Below are 23,103 nucleotides of genomic sequence, written 5' to 3' on the forward strand. Positions count from 1 at the left end.
GTGGGATGGGGACAGAAATCAGTTCCCAGGAGCAGAATCTGGCCGCCCCCCCCCCCACGCTCAACCACTGCTGATAGCTCAGTGCTGGTCCCAGGTGAAGCACCACTGGGCTGTCATCCTCTGCTCCTCTGCTCAAAGAGCTGCTCCTCGGCCCCGGGGCAAGATGCTACAATGGAGCTTGCTCAGGGAACTTGCTTGGAGAAACAGATCTAATGGACCCACAATCCCTGTATATGTGTGAGGGAAGTCACATATGTATGTGCAGCACATGTGTGCCTGGTACCCAAAGAGGTCAGAAGGAGGTATGCGATGCCCAGAGACTGCCATGATTTTGCCCAACCATTCTGTACAGCGTTCTACTCTCAGAAAACAGTAGCAATTATGTTAGGAAAAGATGTTTTTCTGGGTAAAATCTAAATTATAAACCTTTAGTCACTGGGGAGGTTATACAGAAGGCTATTTTCTAGACTTCTCGATTGTACCAGCAGCAAACCACATGGAAATCCTTTATTAGCAGGACAAAGGGGCTGACTGCATCATAGCCAACACCTAGAAACATTTTAGCATTTGATATTATGGAATCAAATTTCAAAAGTAAACCAATGTAGAAGGAGAATATGAAATCCCCCAAGTAATAGAAGAGGAAACAGGTCATAAGAATGAGGACACTCCATGTGGCTTGGATTTCTGGGCTGGCACTATTTGATAACCTGGAGCTGCAAAGGTAGAGGACCCGGATGTGATGTCTATACAAGTGGACAGCCATGGACCCACTGCTCCAGCTCATCAGACTCTGAAAGATGATGTCACGAAGAGCCATGAGAGAGAGAAAAAGCCACTTAACTGTAAACCTGGATGGTAGCATATAGCAATATCCATTATATGCCCCAGGTCTAGATCTATTCCAACTGCTGCCGGCTGCGATGTGATGAAGCAAGTTGGAGCTTATGAGAGCATTAAAGATCCAAAGGAGGAGGAGAATGGCAAGAGTTTGCCCTGCAGCCTGTGGTTTGAGCCTTCTCCACAAGGAGGCCCTGGGGCTGATGGTGACAGCCTGGAAGATGCTAAGGAGACAGGTGGTGCAGATGGACAGGCCTCGGGCCACCCTTGCCAGATAAACCACAGCTTTGCAACCCACATCCCCCAGAAAGTTTTTGAAATGGACTTTTGTGGCCACATAGCTGACCCCTGAGGTACAAATAATGATTACATTTGAAAACGCCAGGTGAGTGAAAATAAGATCTATAGGCTTTCTCTCCGAACCCATGATAAATGTATGTACATGTCTGACAAGTAGAAGGATGTTTCCTAAAGTTCCAAGTCCAATAAGAGAAAGGAAGATTATTCTCTGGGTGAGGTCACTCCCATCATCTTCATGGTGAGAACTAGAGACGTGCATTTTGAGGAACACAGATGAGTGAAGCTCTCATCATCTCCATGGACTGTCTCTGAAACATGGACAGTTCTGAAATATGAAAATATACAAGGGTCTTTTCTGGCAGGCACCTGATTTTTCATTCTTTATTCTTGTTCTTTTTTTCATTGTCTTATTTTCAATGACATGGTGGAGATAGTGATATCTGAGACATAAACTCTATGCTATGCATCTACTGACTTTGCAAACAGATCTTTCTTTGTGCCCCTCAGCGCTGAAGCTTACATTGTGATGGTGAGCATTACCTTTAGAGCATGTTTTCTGTGCTGGGAAGCCTTGTGTTACAGCCAGAAAAGACCGTCACTCAATGCTGCAAAGGAAAAAAGCCCCGCTGATTGTGAAGCTCTAACTGCGTCATGGCTGGGCAGTACTTGGCTTGGGAGAGAACGCCCACCAACCAAAGCATTATGTAGCCTTTATATGGTTTTTGTTGCTGGGCAGGCAGGAACAAGCTAGCAAGTTACAAGGGCCAATGAAAAGCAGTTAGCTTGGGCTAAGCCACAAATTAAAAATAGCAGACATGGTTTCAGGTGTGATCCAGTTTGAACGACTTGGAACAGATATATCTCCTTCCTGTTATCCCAGCTTCCTTACAGCACACGGAACATGAGCACAGAACAAGGAGCCATGGGGAACATTTTTCTTCTTGGAGAAGACTTCTTTTTCCTAGGTCTTATCACTTGTAATAACAAGATTGTTTTAAACTCGCAAGCCATGAGGAAGCTATCCCTATCTTCTTGTACATATCTTGAGAGTTGGCCTGATGGATAACTCCCTATTGTGGTTGGGTTATTCTTCAAACTGCTGATTGCTGTAAAATACTTCACTGCCTCATGATTCCTAGAAGGTAATGGCTTACAAGACTAGCAGGCTAACTCCCAAGTTCTGCTTTTTGTAGGAAATGTTTGCTGGGATGGCAGAGGCACCTGCTGGATGCCTGCTGCAAAACCAAGCTTTGCATGTACCCAGACATCTGAGCCTACCAGTGTGAACCCTCCTTGGAGGGAGGCTCCTTAAACACAGGATGGTCAGAGGGAGGAAAATTACAGGATGTGTTTAGTGGGACAGTGAGAAACATCTCATCCTGCAGGGAAGCTCATTCTTCCGATGTAAACAACCCAATAGTTTCAGAAAGTTCCTGAAAGTGATTTTGCAGTCCCTACCCCTCCATATGTGCATCTAAACAGACTGCTGAAAGACACTTTCTGGAAAAAACCCAGTTGTTTGAAAGAAGCAGAGACCAGCCAAGTTGCTAGGAACAGGCTCAGAAAAACTGGGCGTCCTGGACAAGAAACCCCCTAACCTGTTGAGCTGTTTGCAGAAGGTGTAATATACTCCTGGTTTTCAGCTTTTGTGAGCTGAAACTGCTGGTTGCTGTAAAATATTTTGCTGCTAAAATGGGCTTTATTGATATAGTTGATTTTGAGTCATCTCTGTGCTCTAAATAACTCCTCACCCATTCATACATATATTAAGCAACCAAAATAAAACTTATTTGTAAAATGCAAGGATTTTCTATGCCATCCCTAGCTCTTAATAATGACACAGAGACCTTTATATTTATTGAAAGCTTCAGGCACTGTAGCTGAGCAGAGTTAGCTATTCTTCCCCAAAATTCTAGCCTGGGCTACTTTCCAGCCATGTGGCCCTTTACCTGCCATTTTAGTCTCAGTCTGGCACCTCCTTCTTCATCTGTGTTCCAATGGTGACACCCTGGTCCCCATCTGAGACCATCGCTCTGTCCCTGGGCTCCAGAAGTCTCACTTTGGCTCTCATGCTCAGCTGTTGGCCATTCAGCTCTTTACTTGACCAATTGGAAGGTGACAGAGAACAATGTTTACAGCAGATCAAGAGAGGAGATGCTTCAGCATAATGACAGTCCCAAAGTCCGGATGGCAACCAGATCTCTGGGTACCAGAATCAGCATCTGAATAAACGGTGCGCACAAATACCCTCCAGCACTTATTGGTTTACCAAGTTGTGTTTTGGTGGTATTTATACTATGATCTATCCTTGGTTTCCTATCTTGGGCAAATAGACCCTTGTTTACATCTCTCCAAGAATAGCATCCAGCGACACGACCAAATGGATAAATTGCTGCTACTGGGTTGTTTAAGTGCTTCCTAGATCTTTTCTACCATCGTGTGTTTAAGCCCTGGACAAATCACTTTTGAGCTAATAATAAATCGTAGCTTTTCCCAAAATGTTTACTTTGCTAAGTGGAGTTATGTTTTCAAATTAGGTACTGCATAGTAGGCCTCAATAAGGTTTTAACATACATCCTTAATTGAGGGTGAACCCACTGTATTAGTTGGCTTCTCCGTTGCTGTGATAAAACACTGAGAAAAACTATTTGGGGGGAAGAAAAGGGCTTATTTGGCTTCCACATCCACATCACAGCCCATCGTAGAGAAAAAAATAGACCAGGGACCGAAGCAGGAACCTGGAGGGAGAGCCGAGTAAGAGACCGTGATGGAACATTGCTTACTGGCTTACAACACCTGATTTTCTCAGCTGCATCTCTTACAGAGCATAGGTCCACCTGCCCAGGTGTGCTGTCTGGTTTTCTAGCAACCTGACACAAGCTAGAGGGTTATTAGGGAAGCAGAAAATTCCTCTGCCAGACTGGGCAAATCTGGGGTGTGTTTCTTCCGCTGACGATTACTGAGTAGACACCGTTCACTATGGGCAATGTGATCCCTGGGATGGTGGTCCTGGTTGCTGTAAGACAGCAGGCTGAGCAAGCCATGAGGGAGCAAGCCAGTAAATAGCACCCTTCCATGGCCTCATCTTCAGCTCCTCTGTCCAGGTTCCTGCCTTGTGTTCCTGCCCCGACTTCCCTGGATGATCAACTTCCCCTAAGTTGTGAGATAAAATGAACCCTCTGCTCCCCAAGTTGCTCTTGGCCATGGTGTTTTATCACAGCAATAGAAAGGTAACACATGAATCTATTATTATTGTCCTGTTCTTCTACTGGGCTGTGTTTGTCATTCCTTATGAATGTTTTCAACTTATCATCTTTCATAAATTCCATAAAATCTCTTAATAAAGATGCTTATAATATTCAAATTGGTCAAAACTTAGCTTCTAATGCTGGCACTTTAGTTGTATCAATGAAATGATCCAGCACTGTTATATTTTTTATATTGCAACTTTTAAATAGCAAGTTTGTTGAATAATTATTAATATCTGGTATTAATTCATATAATTATTAAGGTGGCAGTTATTCCTTAATTTGTCATTATATAAATAAAAGGCACAAACACTGGTTACCTTTTTAATAAGCCTTAATGCACTGAGGTTGAAGTTGGGCAGATATTAACCATCCAAGCTAACTTGTCTACTTCCCATCCCAAACCCCCATAAAAACTTGCACATGTTTTCCATTTAGGCTGCTTCTCTCAATCATGACAATTCTCAGAGCAAGATCCTCTTGGCCACATGTTTCTAGTTCATAGTAGCCCATGGCAACCCACTCCTTGTTCCTCTTTCTCCTCTCTTTCTTCTTCGAGGTCTCTCTCCAATACCCAAAGCCCAGGAACCTAGGCTACATGTCACAACCCCTCCAGTGGAGTCTGTGTGACAACCGTTACCACAGAACAGAGGCAATGACCCACACTCGTAGGGAGAGCCTCCCAAAAATGGGTCTGATGTTCTGGCCAGGAGTAGCTAACTGCCGTCCTCCTCCTTCTCTCTCTTACCATTCATTGTTGGGAACATTCTGACTGTTTTCTCTTTCCGTCTTTGTTCTTATTTTTCTTACCAGAGAACTTTTCAGACGTAACTGCGTTACTAGGCGACCCTTGACTTGAGACTGCAGTCAAGGGTCATTCAGTCAAGTTTACTGCTAAGTCCCATTCCACTTGTTAATGAAAACATGGCTAAGAATTAACCATAGCTCGTATTATGACTCATAAATAAAAATTTGTGTAAAACTCCAGATAGTGGTGGATGAGCTAAGAAAACAAACTGTCCTGACTCACATAAGTTCAGCATAGTGAGAGAACATTGACTTTTGATAAAGAGGGCCATGCACTGATATCAATCTAATGACTTATGAATGATTGTACAAGATTGATGACAACATAATTGCACTGCATCCTGTATTTTTGAATTGTATGAAAAAATAATGTAACCATGAGAGACACCCCTGTTTTAGAATGTGTATGTAAACCTGGCTTTCTTGTCTCCAAAATACACTCAGACTCAAACTTCCCCTGAGTTGGTTTGTTTGTCACTCGCCTATCTCTGCCCACCGACTCTTAGAGGACTTCTGACCCCAATGACCTATACCCGACTGAGATGGTCCATGGCAGCTATACCTACCTCTCGCCTGCCCAGCCTGTGTAGGCAGCTTTATTTGCCAACCAGGGACAATTGGGGAGGCAAGATTTGCAGCATGTCATTTTGAATATGCAAGAACTTGCTCGTAAAGATCTTGGGGTACAAGCAATTAATATTTGAATATATAGCTTCTCTAGATTAACCCCAATAATTCCCATTTTCTGTCTAATTAAAAAGGCTATTTTATAATAAGCTACATATGTAAGAACAATAATGAAACAATCAGGAAAACCATATGTAAAAGTCACATTTATAATGTTTAGCTTATTTGTATTTGGCAACCTTGAAGAAAATATTATTCATCCCATCTTGGTGAGTCTGAAGTTCTGTACCTAAACCATTCTCTACCAAATCTTGTATTTACCAACTTAAAAACATCTTTCTTTCTTTTTTAACTTCTTTTTTTATTAATTTATTCATATTACATCTCAGTTGTTAGCCCATCCCTTGTATCCTCCCATTCCTCCCTTCCTCCCACTTCCCCCCTACTCCCCTCCCTTATGTCTGTGTCTGAGGGGGACCTCCTCCCCTTGTATATGCTCATAGGGTATCAAGTCTCTCCTTGGTGACCTATTGTCCTTCCTCTGAGTGCCACCAGGCATCTCCATCCAAGGGACATGGTCAAATATGGGGCACCAGAGTTTGTGTGAAAGTCAGATCTCCTTCTCCACTCAACAGTGGAGAATGTCCTGTCCATCGGCTAGTCTGGGCAGGGGTTCGAGGTTTACTGCCTATATTTTCCTTGGCTGTTGCCATAGTTTGCGGAGGACCCCAGGGCCCAGACTCGCCTGTAGTTTTCCAGGACCCGCTGGATCCTTCTATTTCCTCATTCTCCCAGGCTTCTCACACCTAAAGTCTCAATAGGATGTCCTCCTCTCTTACCCACTTTCCTGGTAGGTACAGTTTTTCATGGGGACGTACAACTTGGACTAGTGTCTTGATATAAGTGAGTATATACCATTTAGCTCTTTTTGCTTAAAAACATCTTTCTAGACCTTAAAACATGTTCTTAAACCCTAAACAACTTAAGTCTGACTGTGAAACTCTAACTATCTAGTCCTCAACCCCATCAGACACCTGAGAAGAGACAAAGCTATCAAAGAGTAAACAGGAGGTACAGGCAAGCAGCTTCCAAAACCGTAGAGATGATAGTGACCACGGCCTGCCTGGTCAGTCAGCCAGGATCTCTCTAACATGTTGCAGCATCCACTTCATTCAGCCTTCTGTCCCAGCGCATCTGACAGACATAATTGTGAAGCAGGAACTAGGAAGGACTTGCTTACCTTGTCTTGGCAGAGCTTGGCAGACGACTCAGGCTGCGCCCAAGTCTTGTCCACTTTGGATAGCATATTGTCTGCAGAGAGAGCAGGGACATTTTTGCCCAGTTGAAGCAAACTCCACAATGGAAGTCCTATGATGCTCATCATTTTCTTCCAGGTGGAAGTGGGGTGCTGCCAGCAGCTGACATGTCTCAAGTCAAAAACACCTTAAATTTATAAAAACATCTTAGGCCTTAAATTAATAAAGACATCTTTAAATGGCATATTCCTTAGTCCTCTGAGGTTTCTGAAGACTTTCTATTTGTTTATTTACATTTACATAGTGCATAATTATATCTATCTGAAGTAAATCTGAACAGGTAAACATTGGTTGCTTTTAGCTGTTTACTATCTGTTTAACATAGAGTGTATGTTTCTGTGATCAACTAGACTGTTATCTGATATGACCATGCATTTGATTAACTAATATTTGACTTACATTACTAAATTATCTTAAACAGTTTATAATAGCAAGTTTTAAAAGGACTGGAAGTAAATATTGTATTTATAAATGAGTTGTGTAGGTTCAATACCTCATACCAGAATATAAACATATAATATGTGTATCAAAATTAACCTTAAATTGGTTTCAATATACAATACCAATTTGTATCATAATTAACCTTATTTCTGTATCAATATACAGAGTTCTATACCATATATCAAAATAAAACTAACTTGACAATTGCTCTCAAGCATCTTGTGGGGCCAGCAGTTAACATTTGAATACATAGTAGCTCCAGTTCAACTACAGCACAAGTGCATCTGCTGAATCAGAGCCTAAGAATGGAAGTCTTAGGACAGAGCACAAACGTGCCAGTCATTTTAATAGACTTCACTAGTTTACCAAGTCCTGGTCCTGTTCCTTGCTCCTTGGACTGTGGTGATGAAAGAGCAACCTCACAGCACCAGAATCAATGCACTTTCTGTCGGTGCAGGATACAGAGTGCAATGTCCATCTCTAGTTTGGCTTTACCTCTGTGTCAGGCCACTGGGACTGTTGCCCCAGAACTAAAGCTGCTGCAAAATGCTATTGCTTTTCTCTCAGCATGACAGGGCTAACAGTGGTTACTACCCTGCTTCCCAAGGGATGAATGAAACAGTTGCCACAAAGTCGGCTTCTTCTTGAGTATATAGCCACATGTCCATTTCTGAGAATCAGCAGAAAAGGGGTGAATACCAAATAACCAAGAGTTAGTGTTCTTAAATATTGACTGTTACTGCTGGGTGTGGTGGCACACTCCTTTTATCTCACCAATAAGCACTCAGAGGCAGGAGGATCTCCTGAGTTTCAGGCCAGCCTGGTCTACAGAGTGAGTTCCAGGACAATCATGACAACACAGAGAAATCATGTCTTGAAAACACACAGACATGTATATGATGTATATATATGCATATTTGATTCATATATTATATATAATATACATAACATATATTATTACAAAGTTATTCTTTAAGGAGGGAACCTAAAAATTGAGAAAATGATCATGATCTATGCAAAAGAAACAAAGAGCCAGATGGAGACCTCTTTGAGCATCTTTGAACACAATTTGGCTTTGGTCTCAGGGTAGAGGATGTACTTATGGAACTACGCAGCTAGTGGCTTCCTCGCAGTACACCAAAGCATAATAGCTCTCTATATTATGAGCAGGAGGAAAATGCCATTTATTTTCTGCTGTTGTGGAAATGAATTCAAACATTGTTAACCTTACTAATTTGTTGTATTCATGCTGGCATTTCTGATGGAATCTGGAAGAAGCTCAGGCTCGTGTAGAATGTGAGAATACAAAAGGAGAGTGGAGAGAGAAAGTTATGCCATGCAGAACGCAGTTTTTGCTTTCCCAAACTGGAGGTTCCAGGACCTGACAGTGATGGCCTGCACCACTGTGAGGAGTGTGTGTGTGTGCAAACAGAAAGCCCCCGGCTTCACTGGCCATGTAAATAACAGTTCCGTAGGGACCCGAGAGATGGGTCAGCAGTTAACAGCCCCATGGCTGCTGTAGAGAACCCTGGACCAGCACTTAGTGCCCACATGATAGATGACAACCAAGTGTATTTCCAGTTCTAGCTGATGTGGTGTGCCCTGTAATCACACTTAGAAATTGTGGGATGCTGGTCACAGACATACATGTAGGTGAAACATGCATACTCATAAAAATAAACACATCTTTAAGATAATAACAGTCTCACAGCCTGCGTCATCTAAGATATTTGTGAATGGTGAGAGGATGTGTCTTCTCAGCACCTGCCCCAAACCAAACATAAATCTCAAAAGGGATGTGTTTGCCATGGAACCTAGCTCTGTTAGAAAGGTTAGACTGTTCCCCTGACAGCCATGACCTTTGAACTCCTGGTTTCTTTCTTCCTGCTCAGAAATACTTGTTTCCAGCCACCACCTTTTTGAACTACTCACCAGGAATGATGACATGTATCTGCAAACACTTTCACGTCATAGGTCTTTACTTCTATATGAGCAGAATCAAGACATATTGAATGATGGATATCTTTGTCCTAAGGGCCCCATTCCTATGTTGGTGGGACTCTGTGGGTCATTGCAGTAGTCCCAAATTCTGTCCTCAGGTATGTCGTCGTCATCATCATCATCATCATCATTATCACCATCATCATCATCTTAGCAAAACCAATATACTTGTACAAACTCTTATATAGTTCACTAATAGTTTTAATATGGATGATTTGAAGCAAAATTCTGCCAACCAGAATTTTTTCTCATCGTTTCACTTCACCCTATCATATCCTCATTCTGAAGTTACAAATGTCCAGGGTACATGCTTCACCTGTCTCCCTCTCTACAGCAAACACACAGACACTTGGGAAACCCTGTTGCTTCAACTTTGACTTTTCACAGGTTTAGCCACATCATCTTTCCTACTGTCTCTAATATTGCCCATTATTCCCTTTGATCTTGCATTTGGAGAAGCATAATTTTCAGAGTTGTTTTCAGATTCCAAGTTTTATGTCTTTGATAACCCATATTATAGCTTCCCAGGAACGTGATCAAATCACCAGCACCCAATTTCACATCAGCTGGAAGGACCCTGAGGGGATCAGGAGCCCCACAAGGAGACTGTCAAGGCCACAGAGCTGGACACAGGGTCCTTCACAATTGATGCACCAAGCAGGGACAATGTATGCAGAGGACCTAGACCCTCTGTTCAGATGTAGCTGTTGGGCAGCTCATTCTCCACGCGCATGCGAGCGCGCGGGTGTGTGTGTGTGTGTGTGTGTGTGTGTGTGTATGGAGTGGGGGTGGGGGTGGGGAGAGCGGGGACGGCCTCTGACATGAGCTCTAGTGCCCATGATTTGATCACTTCCGCCTTGTCATTATTACCCCCTACTTATCAACTGACTGCAGCAGAGTGTTCTGTCCTGGAGGTTTCTGGACAGAGCTGCATCCCTGCTTGCCATTAGGTAGCCCCAGGCTTTCAGTACACAAACTGCTCTTTATGAGCTTTGTTTCTTCTGACCAATTAAAGAGACTATAGGCGGGACCAGTGCGCTATGACAGGTCCAACTGAGGCTAAATCTCTCATGCAGTGCAGAATGTGACCAGCTTTAACTAAGCACATCTGTTTTAACTAATAAGTCTGGACTATAAAATGATTATTTTGTCACTCCTTATACCTCAATGCCCTTATGTACTAATCAACTATTATCTTGTGTCTTATTTTTTTCTGCCTTTTCTGGGGTCACTATCTTTTTATCTCTCTCATCCTTCCAACTGTCCATAGCTCAGGATCATATTTATTATTAACTTGAGATATCTAAGAAGTTACTGTTTCATTATCATAGAATAAAGATGAAGAACGTCAGAGAGGGAAGGGCAAATATCACTGTAAATGTTTTCTTTGTTTTTCTTTTTGGCTGCTCTGGGGCTTCATGCATTCAAGCCAAATAACACCTCTGAGCTTCAGGCCCCATCCTCCAAATTGCTTATGGAGCACTCCAGCACACTGTTTTTAGAAGAGATGATTTGCATTCAGTGTATGCATAATATACCACCCAGACAACACTTGGCAGCACAGCTGGATAAGTGCACTCATCCCAGGCTCTGGAGCCTCAGATAAGTATGAGATTGGAGCTTCCTGGATGCAATACTGAGCTAAATTTAAGGGAGGTACCCTCTAATAATACTAAACAAACAACCTGGCAAAACAGTAATACTTCTCAAAAGGACAGTTTCTTCACAACAGAGTCCTTAAGAAACGCATGTAGCAAGTGAAGCTGATTTACATATGTGTCCTAATATGCATGGAGATAGGGAGAAGTTAAGAATGGACGCCCAAATAATACCTCAAATTAAACACAATGCACACGGACTTAGGAATATAGTAAGAAAAATATGGTCCATTCAAAACATGGTGTTACCCCAAAGGTCAGGTGAAGAAATGTATGTAACTAATTCAGGAAACAGAATCATGGCACAGGCAAAGGGCTAAAATAGACTTCTACCTAGAAACCCAGACCAATCTTCTATTTTCCAAAAGAACATATGGTGAGGACCTAGGACAAGATCCCAGACCTCTCTAAAGATACTTAATCTTGGACTTGGACAGAGATGCTCAAGCAATGGTGGGGTGGGTGCTGGGTGCTGGGTGCTGGAAGTGGTCTCCTTCATTTTTCTTGGCTCAGTCACCTAAATTTAGGTATAGGTAGTAGAGCGAAGTTAGTAAGCCTTTCACACCCTCTCTTGACTCCCTGGCATACTAAAAAGAGATTAACATTCACACTTGAGGGGGAAATTTATGTGGCACTTGTGTAAAGCAGAGAGCCCTAAGGTCTACTCACCTTGGCAGTCAGGTTCTGAGTTTGTCCTGGAAGGTGAGCCTTCTCCCATTGCATTTGTATCTCTAGGGCTGTGGAGCCTTAAATGTTATAAAGAGTCTCTGGGACCTCACTTGTCACAGTTGCAATGCTGCCATAGAGAAGGGTGTCTCTACAGGACTTGTGCCTCCATAATTACTTTACTACTTTGTCTCAGGAATCATTTCAGTATTAATTAGGGTTTAATTGTCTTCATAGAAGTGTGTGAAATCAGACAGCAAACAATGTCTGAAGTTTCTATACCCAGGCTTTCCCATTTCTCTAGACCTGTGCATAAGGATACTTGCTCGTCTGCATCCAGGTGGTACATGGACAGAGGGAGACAGGTGAGGGCGTGCAGGATGGGGAGAGCTGAGAGTCAGTCAGGACAGCTGAAGATGTCTCACAGATGTAACAGCCTGGGTAAGGAGCCACTGCCCTGGGACGGACGGCTACCGAGGAATTCACAGTCAGGAAAAGGATGTAGAGGAAGTTAACAAATGTACAGGCAAAGCATCTTTTTGCTGTTGCTTGGTAGACAGCACTGCACCTAAGGACGGAGTGTTCCCCCTCCTCCCTGCTTGACAAGTGGCTGGGCCAAGTGGCTGTCAGTCAGCGATATCTCAGAAGGAAGTGAGACAGCTGCATCTGACTTGATCTAGAGTTCAGTACACGGGTCCCCACCTAAAGGGGAGTGATGTTTTCTTTTACTCTCTTTTTGCCGCACTTTGTGAGTTGTCCACAAACAGACTTTGTAAGTCTGAAAACACACAGGGCAGCTTTCTGCGAGCCAGGGAACACACTGATGTTGATACTTGAGTGCTGTAAAACCCCAAAACATTCTTTATTCCCCATTTACGGCTTCCCACTCCAGTGTCTATACTTGTGTATTCAGGCCTGAATCTGACGTCGAGAGGTCGCCAGCACAGATAAGCATCCTCCAAGCACACCACTGGGGCCCAATTCCACGAAATTTCAAAAGTAGCATTTTATGACCAGGTCGTCCCTCATGTAAAGCAGTGGGGCTACTAATGCTTAACTAAATTAAGTTTTTAGAACTTCATCCTAGGATCGGTCTGGTCCCATAGTTCTGCCAGGAGTAGCCCAACCAATTAAGCCTCCTTTCCGTTACTCTCCACTGAGGACGACTTTCATATTCCCTTAAAAAGACATTGTCATTTGTACTTTTTGAAGACTTTCATAAGTGTGTACACTGTCCTTAACACAATTTCTACCCTTCTCTCCTTGTTTTCATTCCTCCATTGCCTGTAGCTTAGCTCTTCACCTAGAAGCTTCCTCTGGCTCATGCTGTCATGTCTCCTGGTGTGGTCATTGTACAGATCTTGTGCAGGCAAGCATACTGCTGAGGTTTCACAGGTGTAGTGTCTTTGTTAGGCTTAGAAGATACCACCTCTTGGCAGATGTACCCCTCCTCTGTCTTTTGCAATATTTTGGCCCCCCTCTTCTGCAAAGTTGCATGAGCCTTAGGCATAGGGAACATATTGTCTATGTACCAATAGGAGCTGAACAGTCTACTGCCTTGCATCCTATCTGTTTGACCAGGTGTAGATCTGTCATCAGCAAGGGAAGATTTGTTGGGTGAGGTGTGTCTTAGGGTCTTATTGCTGTGAAGAGACACCATGACCATAATTACTCTTACTAGGAAAACCTGTGATTGGGGTTGGCTTACACTTGAGCGGTCTAGTCATTACTGTCATGGTGGGAGTCATGGGGCTACACAGGCAGCTCATACATCAACTTACAATACTATCTAGAGCTAGCCCTCAAGGAGGAGACTTCCAGGTCAATACCAGCTTGATTCCTTCCAGTCCTGGATGTAAAGTTTGAGATATCTTCAGCAATAGGCACTTGCCTCCAAGTTCAGGGAAGTAACCTAAGACAATGGCTAGAGCCTATATTATTTTGGGGATCTTTGGACACCCTTGACCAATAACTCAAAGGGTAGTGTCCTTTGTTAGGCACCAGGGTTTCTGTTAGTGCATTGCTTCTGGGAGGAGTATTATCCTCGTGTAGGGTCTCTCTCTACTTCTCTTTCTCTCTTTACCACCTCCCTCTGTAAATATGGAGGTTGATATCTGGTGTCATCTTCCATTATGGCTCCCTACATTGTCTCTAATTTTATAAATTTCATTTGTGTGTATGCGTGACATGCACATGGAGGCCAGAGGAGAATGTATAGGCGTCAGTTCTCTCCTTATACTATTTGGGTCCCAAGGACTGTGCCATCAGGCTTGATGACATGTAACGTTCCTTAGTGAACCATCTTACCTGCCCTCTACATCTTATTGTTTGAAACACAGTCTCTGAGTTTGTAGATTTGATAGACTGACTGGCCAATGTCCTGCCAGGTTCTATCTTTCTCTACCTTCTCAGAGCTAGAGTTACACAGGTCAGTACCCCTGGCTTATTTTACTTCGCATGGATCTGATGGGTCTGAACTCAGGCTCTCATACACGCACAGCAGGCGTGTTCCTGGTGGAGCCATCTACTAAGCTCCTTCTCCTCCTCTTCCGCCTCTATCCCTCTTTCTTCCTTTCCTCACCTCCCCAGGCCTGGGGTTGTAGGCAAACACACTCACACCTAGAAAAATGCCTTGATCTCGATATTCATGTTCCAAATTTCAAATATTTTTTCCTGGTCATCATTTGTTTAAATACTATGGAAGGTTTCCTAGGCAAAAATCACTGCAGGATTTGTGTCATAATTTTATTTTACCGGCAACAAAATCTATGAAGAGAAGAGAGTGAAAGTCCATCGACGAAACTACTATAAATTCCACATTTCCAAATTCTGTTCCTTACACTCATGTAGATTTACAACACCTTTAACTTAGCATTCCCTCAGTTTTATTTATTTTATGCATCAATTAAATGTTTCCATGCATTTAAGGCCTATGATTCGAGGCAATGGATTCTGTGGACTGAAATTGCATAGCACTTGTTCTGCATATTTATTAAATCCATTTTACTTTGGACTCAATCCTACTGATCCAGGAAGAAGTCCAGAATAGCACTACTGTCAGCTGCTCAAATTCCAATCTGTCCTTTCTCACGCTGTCTCAGCGCTCATGCATCTCCTGTCTGTTCTTAATGCTCAGTGATCAACTTTGTGGTTCAGGTTTAACACATTGTTTGTTCTCCATCCATCCCCAGGTCTTCACCTCACTTCCTTTTGAGCCAAATCTCAAACACTGTCTTAGAAAGTGCTTGTTTGGTCTGGCCCTTTATCTTAGACACTTTTTAAAGCCTTTAACAAAGAAGCTGAGAAATAAAGAAAAATAAACTCATATTCACATTGCAAAATTGTATTTATATTGGAAAGCCAAGCTACTTAAGGAACTACAGCATTAAATCATGACACAAAGTGATAACTTTTTTTTCATTGTGTAACCAAATAAAAACCAAATAAGTATTCACCATTGTAAAGCAGAACCAGGATGTACCCAGATGTTTGCATGGGTTGTTGGCAGGTGTGATAGAAATGTTATTATTGGGTAGGCTACAAATAAGTCTCTAAAAATTCTAAACATTTTGTGTGTGTGTGTGTGTGTGTGTGTGTGTGTGTGTGTGTGTGTGTGTGTGTGTTTGAGACAGGGTTTTTCTGTGTAGTTTTGGTTGTTCTCTTTGTAGACCAGGCTCTCCTGAAACTCACAGAGGTTTGCCTGCCTCTTCCTCCCTGGGTGCTGGGGTATAGGCATGTGGCACCATGCCCAGCTAAGATTTATTTTCAAACATTATATAGTAAGTTAAATCTCAGTAAGTACTTTTTAAGAATGGGTTTATCTGGTATATGATAGCTAGAACCATATTCTCTACCTGGAAACGTATTGTGTAGATCCAATTGCAGAAATTTTCAATTAAATTAAAGCAGAATCAGACCCTTTTGCCATTCTTTGGAGACAGAGAGATGGATAGTGCTATGAGCCAGGATACCAACAAAGGGCAGCTAAAAACAAGCCCTTTCTGCTCACAAACACGTTTATCTATTCATATTGGAAAAAGAGGAGTTCACGTTTATGTCAACACAGAAATTCTAGGATATAAAATGGAGCTTTACTGTTCATTTGTTATCTGTTCATCCCACAGTCATACTCCTGCAGAAAGTCTTCATGCATTAATTAAATAGTTGTATGCAACTGAGTTCTGAGATTGATGTCAATGGATCCAGTTGACTGAAATTGCACAGTACATGTAATTCCAGATAAAGACATTTTGAGTCCTCATCATTTTTTGTAATTCCATAAACTATTTTCCTATATTTTTGGTTGTGAGCCTAGACTTTAACGGATTTAAGCAGCCTAAAATTAGCTTTTTGTGCTTATGTTATTGTGGTTAGGAAACAACAATCTTATAATATATGACATTTTCCCTAAACAAGGCTAACTGTGGCTACAGATCAAAGATAATAAGTTTCTTACAGAAAAGAAAGTTTAGGTGTTTTGATAGGGATTGCATTGAATCTGTAGATTGCTTTTGGTAGGATGGCCATTTTTACTATGTTAATTCTCTCGATCCATGAGCAAGGAAGATCATTCCATCTTCTCATGTCATCTTCAATCTCTTTCTTCAGAGTTTTGAAATTTTTTTCAAACAAGTCCTTCACTTGCTTAGTTCAGAACATTCTCCACAGTAGAGTGGAGAGTGGGATATTACTTTCTCACATACTCTGGTGCCTCACCTTTGACCATGTCCCCTGGAGGGGGAGACCTGGTGGCACTCAGAGGAGGGACAGCAGATTACCAAGAAGAGACTTGATACCCTATGAGCATATACAGGGGGAGGTAATCCCCCTCAGGAACAGTCATAGGGGAGGGGAATAAGGGGAAAATGAGAGGGAGGGAAGAATGGGAGGATACAAGGGATGGGATAACCATTGAGATGTAACAAGAATAAATTAATAAAAAAAGGAAAAAATGTTAAAAAAAAGAAAGTTATACTAGTTCTTTTGATAAAATTTACCAAATTTTTTCTCGTGCATCCTACTGCTGAAATCACGGTACTGAGAAAGTCGGTTTCACAATCTACAATTAAAGCCACTTCTGAGGCCTTCCTTTATATATCTTTATATATCACTGTGATTAGTCACCATCTCACTCAAGCCAAGGCTGAGGCCAGGATTGCAAACAAAGAAAAACAATATGTTTAAAGTGCTTTGGTGGATTTTGTCTTATCTACAATATTACAAAACTGAGAATTCTTTCACACCTATTGAACAGATAAATGAGAGACAGATTTTCTCAGTTTCTCCCACTGAATATTCCAACACTCAGCCAGAAGTCCACCCCTGTGAACCAGCAAAAGGGAGCTGAAGATTGCATAACCAAGGATCAGGAATTCTTGAATAATTACAATCTCAGAATTGTCCCCTAAAGAGAGAGTTAAAAATAGAGAAAAGGCACAATCTGTCCAGTAGAAGAAAACAAAACAGAGCATCAGAAGGAGGACACTTTGAGCAGCTCTCAGCTCAGGGGGAGTTCTGTAGAGAAGCTTGGAGTTCTGAAGGTAGAGGACATGCTGGTGGTGCCTGTGGAGAAGAAACACCATGTAGCCACTGGCCCCTCCCATGGTGCCCTGGAACACTGCGTCTCTCAGGACCATGAGAAGGAGAAAGATCCATTTTATTTTTTGAGTTGATAGCATAAAATAATAATACTTGTCATCACTCCTAAGCTGTGATACATTCAGTCTTGTATTTGTGGTGGAATGGATTACGTTCAAATTTATTAAAGCATTGAGTATCCAAAAGACTGAGAAGAATGCAAGGATGTGCCATGCAGATATTGGCCTGAGTCTCCTCCACTCAGATGCTCTGGGACTGATGATGGTGGCCTGGACCACAGTGATGAGACTGCTGGTGCAGATGGAGAGGCCATGGGCCACCCTCTCCAGGTAAACAATAATCTTATAGCCTATGTCATCCAGGAAGTTTCTCAAACCAAGAACTGCTATTGTGCTTGTCAATCCTCTTGCAAGAAGGATTATGATGTGTGTAAAAGCCAAGTGGATGAGAATCAGGTGTACGGGTTTCTTCTCAGGGCCTCCCAATAAACTGAGCATATAATTCACAGAAATGGAAATGTTCCCTAGGATGCCAACCATAGTCATAAAGAGGAAAACTATTTCCTTAATAAACTCCTAAACCATTTCTTCCTTCCCTGTATACAGGATGCAAATAAATGTTAAAGAAAGCATCAATATACTAGACATGGATCTGAACAGTACATTCTGCATAACAGCATTTTCTGGCATGCAGGAAGCAGTGGCGGACACGTGTGATATTGCAGATTAGGTCCCTGAAACTCCCCCTTTTCCTGTGAACTCTGGGTTACGGTGTGTGATCTGACATGTGTTTGGCAAGTGGAATTCAAATATAAAGTTTTAAAGAGTTAAAAAATTTTTTTCTCCTTTATTAATTTATTCTTGTTACATCTCAATGGTTATCCCATCCCTTGTATCCTCCCATTCTTCCCTCCATCCCATTTTCCCCTTATTCCCCTCCCCTATGACTGTTCCTGAGGGGGATTACCTCCCCCTGTATATGTTCATAGGGTATCAAGTCTCTTCTTGGTAACCTGCTGTCCTTCCTCTGAGTGCCACCAGGTCTAACAGCCTAAGTGTCCCTCAATAGAAGAATGGATAAAGAAACTGTGGTACATATACACTATGGAATACTATTCAGCTATTAAAAACAAGGAATTCCCAAAATTTGTGGATAAATGGATTGAGCTAGAAATGATCATAATGAGTGAGTTAACCCAGAAGCAGAAAGACTCAAGTGGTATATACTCACTTATATCTGCATGTTAGCCCAAGGGGCATGTCCCAAGAAAGTCTTCACTTACCAGGAAACTGAGACAGAGGGGAGGACATTCTAGTGGGACTCTAGATGAGAGAATCATGGGAGAATGGCAAAGTAGAAGGATCCAGAGGGTCCTAGAAGCCTACAAGTAGAACATTATGATAGAGAGATTTGGGCCCAGGGGTCCCGCTCAAACTAAGGCACCAGCCAAGGACAATACAGGCGGTAAACCTTAAACCCCTACCCAGATCTAGACAATGGACAGAACACTCTCCACAGTAGAGTGGAGAGTGAGATATTACTTTCTCACATAAAAATTTTTTTTTAACTCTACAATGTGTGGGTGTGGGTGCCTGTCTGCATTTCTGTATTATTCTTTTCCGCATAGTTGAATTTAACTCCAAGACCCTCAACCAAAATTTCAATCTGTTTCTCACTCTACTTCATATTATTTCTCTACCCAGTTCCGAAAGCCTGAGGCTCATGCTGAACCTGTCTGCCTTCCCCACATGACATACAGACACTGGAAAGCCTGCTGGTCAACACCTGTGACATCTATCAGATCTAGTAACTTTACTTTCCACATCCTTCCTCCTTTCATTATTTGACTCTTGATTAGCATAACAATCTTTAGATTTGCATTTAGCCTCAAAATTTTGTATTTTTAATTTCTACATCTTTTATTTATTTCTTTTTCAAGACAGGGTTTCTCCGTGTAGCCTTGGCTGTCCTGAACTTGGCTTTTAGGCCAGTCTGGCCTCAATCCCAGAGATCCACCTGCCTCTACCTCCTGGAGTGCTGGGATTACAAGTGGATTTCTACATCTTAATATTTAAAAATATTTATATTGACCATTTTACAATTTTACTCCATATAAATGTTCATTAGATGATTATTATTATTATTATTATTATTATTATTATTATTATTTTTTTTTACGTAGTACCCACTGTGCAGTCAAACTGAATAGTCTTTCCAGGGCCCAGAAGTTAAAGGTGAATCATGAGAAACTATGCTAAAAAATTCATGTGATCACCAGGTTGCAGTCAGGGAGGGAACAATTGTGCCTCCTAGAGAGAGGGTATCAGAAAACTGTAACTTTAGGGCATCTGTGACCCAGTGAGTGACCTCAGGGCACTAAGGGAGCATAGGGCAGCTGTGTTCAAGGGGATGATGATGTGGATGGAGGAAGGGGATTGATGAGGTGTTAGGTGCTGCCATGACATGAGTGCGGTTTGTGAGTTATGAGCCCTCACTGTGGGCTGCCTGTAGCACAGTAGTTAGGGGCATGTGGCTGTGAGTAGGGATTCCCTCATCTAAGAGGTCATGGTGGCATTTGCCTCTGCAGGGCCTTATGAGCAGCAGCTATGTCACTTTGCTTTGCAGCCTGCTTCTCCTTCTGTTTCTTTCCAACCTGTTTGTCAGGTGGGTTCCTCTGTTCTACATCAGTCCAAGCTGATTCCAGAACTGAGACCTGGGCAGGATGTTGTTACTCATGTCTGGGAGCTCCACTCTCATTCCTCAGGGGTCTATGATAAGCATTGGGCATCTTTACTAGAATAAGAGGAATTTGGATCTTCAGTGCCTCTATGGTTTGTGTTTTCTGAGTACTTAGGATGCCTCTATTCACTGCTGTCCTTCCTGCTAAGGTCATGGGATTATGTAAATGTCTGTGTCCTGCTGACCTCACATGTGACATTCATGAGCCTGAGTTTTCCCCAGGTGTGTGTCCAGGTGGCTTCATGACTCTAAAAGTCAATCGTTGTCTTTCATCTGCTGCTCTACTGCAGGGTAGAGATCACAATACCATGCTAAGTATCTGGACACAGTGAATAATGCTGCAGACATTAACACCAACCACATCTGCTTTCATTAACATATTTACAACAAAAATTAAGCCTGTAGTCAATGATTGGAATATGTAAAAATCCCTACTATCACTTTACCCTAAGCGATGATGAAAATATTAGTTTGTCTAATGCTTGCTTACCTGGGTATCCTGTCTTTTTTTTAGCCATCTCTTCTCTTTTCCAAACTTTAAATCATATTTGAGATCAGCGTCTAACCTTTTAATAATAGATTCCTTCTACTGAAGTGGACTGTTAGCAGATGGAGAGATGATGATTCATCTTCCACATTATCTTCAGAAATGCTAGCAAACTTATTTAAAAGATGTGATGGTCTTGTCTGTAGATAGATGGATGGTGCCATGTCTGGATCTAGCCCCCAAGCCTTAGGAGGGTTATACCCATCCATCCTGGTTTTATAAAAAGAAGCAAACAAAACAAAAAAACAGGTACTGCTTGTTGCTACTTACTGATGAGATGAAGCTAAGATGAGCTGTTTCAGGATGTGCTAGTTCACAGCCTGCATCCTTCACAGCAGGATTCTCAAGATGATGATGGAAACTGTTACACTTAGTGGTTCACAGTTCTCTACGTGCACCAGGTATACAGATGCACAACGGCTGAGTTTGAGATAAGCATGTATAATAGCATCTGATAGGATCTAGAGACTATCGGGATGGCTACAGAAGGAAAACCTTTAAATTGGGAAATTAAAGGTTATTGTTAAAGAAAACATAGGCCAACATTTGAAACATGGAAATGCACCAAAAGTAAAGCAAACAAAATTTACAAACACCAGTGACACTCTTGAAGTCACAATGCTGGCATGCATGATAGCTAAAAAATAAGAATTTTTTTTCTTTTGTCTTGTTATTTTTGAGACACCGTCTCCAATGTGTAAACAGGGCTAGCCTGGAACAATTATCTTGCTCCAGTCTGTCTTGTGCAGATGTTTCAGGACTGTATTCTTATGCTTGTCTCAAACTTTTATAAACATCTAAAAATCTATATCTTACTGATTCCTTCAAAAAAGGCAAGGAGGTAACCTCAGGCAAAGACCTGCCCAGAGCTCTGTCATGATACTCCACCCTGAGGATGGCAGCGATGCCTCAGCATTTCTGTTCTCTTTCCCTATCTCCAGAAAGGAGTCTCTGAGCTCTGCAGGGCCAGGTAATAGCTTTGTCAGGGTCAGAAGGAACATGAGGGACCCAAGGCTCACAGAGCCTCTCAACTACTCCCTGGCTTAGGCAGAGAGAGACTTCAGCTCTAATGAAACTCTCCATGGCACAGCTGAGGGGATGAAGATTTTACTTCCATGGACGCACTTGAAACTCTGTAGTACAGACAGGCTCTGGGGATGCTTTGGGAAGGTGACAGATGCCAGGTCGTATTTGTACTGTCTGGATTTGTGGGGCTCTTGGTGCCAACAGGTATTGCAGATGTCAAGTTTCATGTTGTCACAGTGTCAGGGGAAGCAAGGGCTCTGCAGGGCCTCAGTCCCTGAAGCACAGCTTCCCTCTCTCCCCACAGTTACTACATCTGTTTTGCTCAGAAGTTATTTCAAGTTTCATTAGGGTTTAATTACTCTGAGAGGAAGGATGTGAGGTGAGAAGATAAACAACTAATCAAGTTTCTGTGTACTGAGCATCCTGCATCTCCTAAGGACCTCCTGTTTATGCAGTTAGGCCCTGTGGTTGCTGGTTGAATCCCTGTGAGCTCATATGGACCTTGCTTAGTTCATTCTGAGTGTCTTGTTTTCCTCATGCCCCTTATTCCCTCTGGTTCTTATTCTAAAATATAATCTATCCTTGCATAAAACTTCAAGAACACTTCTCAATTTTGTGCCCAGGAGTGGTCCTTTTACATACTTTCTATTGTACTTTCTTGAAGGCCTTTCCTACCTGGATACAATATAATGTAAACAAATCTGTGTGAATGCCTCAGATTAAGAGCAACAGTCCCATCATTTTGATTTTGGATGCAAAAGGACCATTGGGTCATCATAGGAGATGGGGTTGAGGTCACTTGTATTCCTAGATGTCCTGTGTGTGATTGTATCTCCTTACATGCAGGTGTAGATGAAACATAATAGAAGCATGAGGGTCATGAAGCCATGGGATCCAAATATGGAAATGAGACTAGGTTCATGCAGGTCACATGAGAGATCATCAGGACACAGCCATTTAAGGCAATCCTATGAGTAACAGGAAGGAGAGCAAGGAACAGAACATTCTAAGTCCTCAGTACACACATGAACACATGAAGTCACTGAAATATACAGATTCCCCTTATTCTAGAAAAGGTGGCCAAAGATTATTATAAGTCCTTGAGAAGTGAGAATAGAGATCCCAAACATGAACAATAACATCCTACCCAGGTCTACGTTCTGGAATCAGCTTAGAATGAAGTACAAGAAAGCAGCCTGCCTAACCAACAGCTTTGAGGAAACGTGGGCTGCAAAGCCAACTGACATACCTGCTGCTCAAAGGGCCCTGCCGAGTAAAGGCCACCATGA

General features: G+C 42.2%; 2 protein-coding genes across 2 annotated transcripts; both read right to left on the reverse strand.

Annotated features, from left to right (window-relative positions):
- Positions 1 to 463: 463 nt before the first annotated feature.
- LOC311605867 (putative vomeronasal receptor-like protein 4) lies at positions 464 to 1,399 on the reverse strand (the record flags this gene model as incomplete). The annotated part of the gene is made up of 1 exon (XM_084796725.1): positions 464 to 1,399. One exon carries the CDS (start codon positions 1,397 to 1,399, stop codon positions 464 to 466), a length of 936 nt encoding a protein of 311 aa, XP_084652851.1.
- Positions 1,400 to 17,147: 15,748 nt separating this feature from the next.
- Positions 17,148 to 18,047, reverse strand: LOC311606141 (vomeronasal type-1 receptor 4-like; the record flags this gene model as incomplete). The annotated part of the gene is made up of 1 exon (XM_084797210.1): positions 17,148 to 18,047. The coding sequence occupies one exon, from the start codon at positions 18,045 to 18,047 to the stop codon at positions 17,148 to 17,150; it is 900 nt and encodes a 299-aa protein (XP_084653336.1).
- Between the last annotated feature and the right edge of the window lie 5,056 nt (positions 18,048 to 23,103).

The sequence above is a fragment of the Acomys minous genome (genome assembly GCF_964271855.1).
Source record: "Acomys minous genome assembly, chromosome: 9".
NCBI classification, from domain to species: Eukaryota; Metazoa; Chordata; class Mammalia; order Rodentia; family Muridae; genus Acomys; species Acomys minous.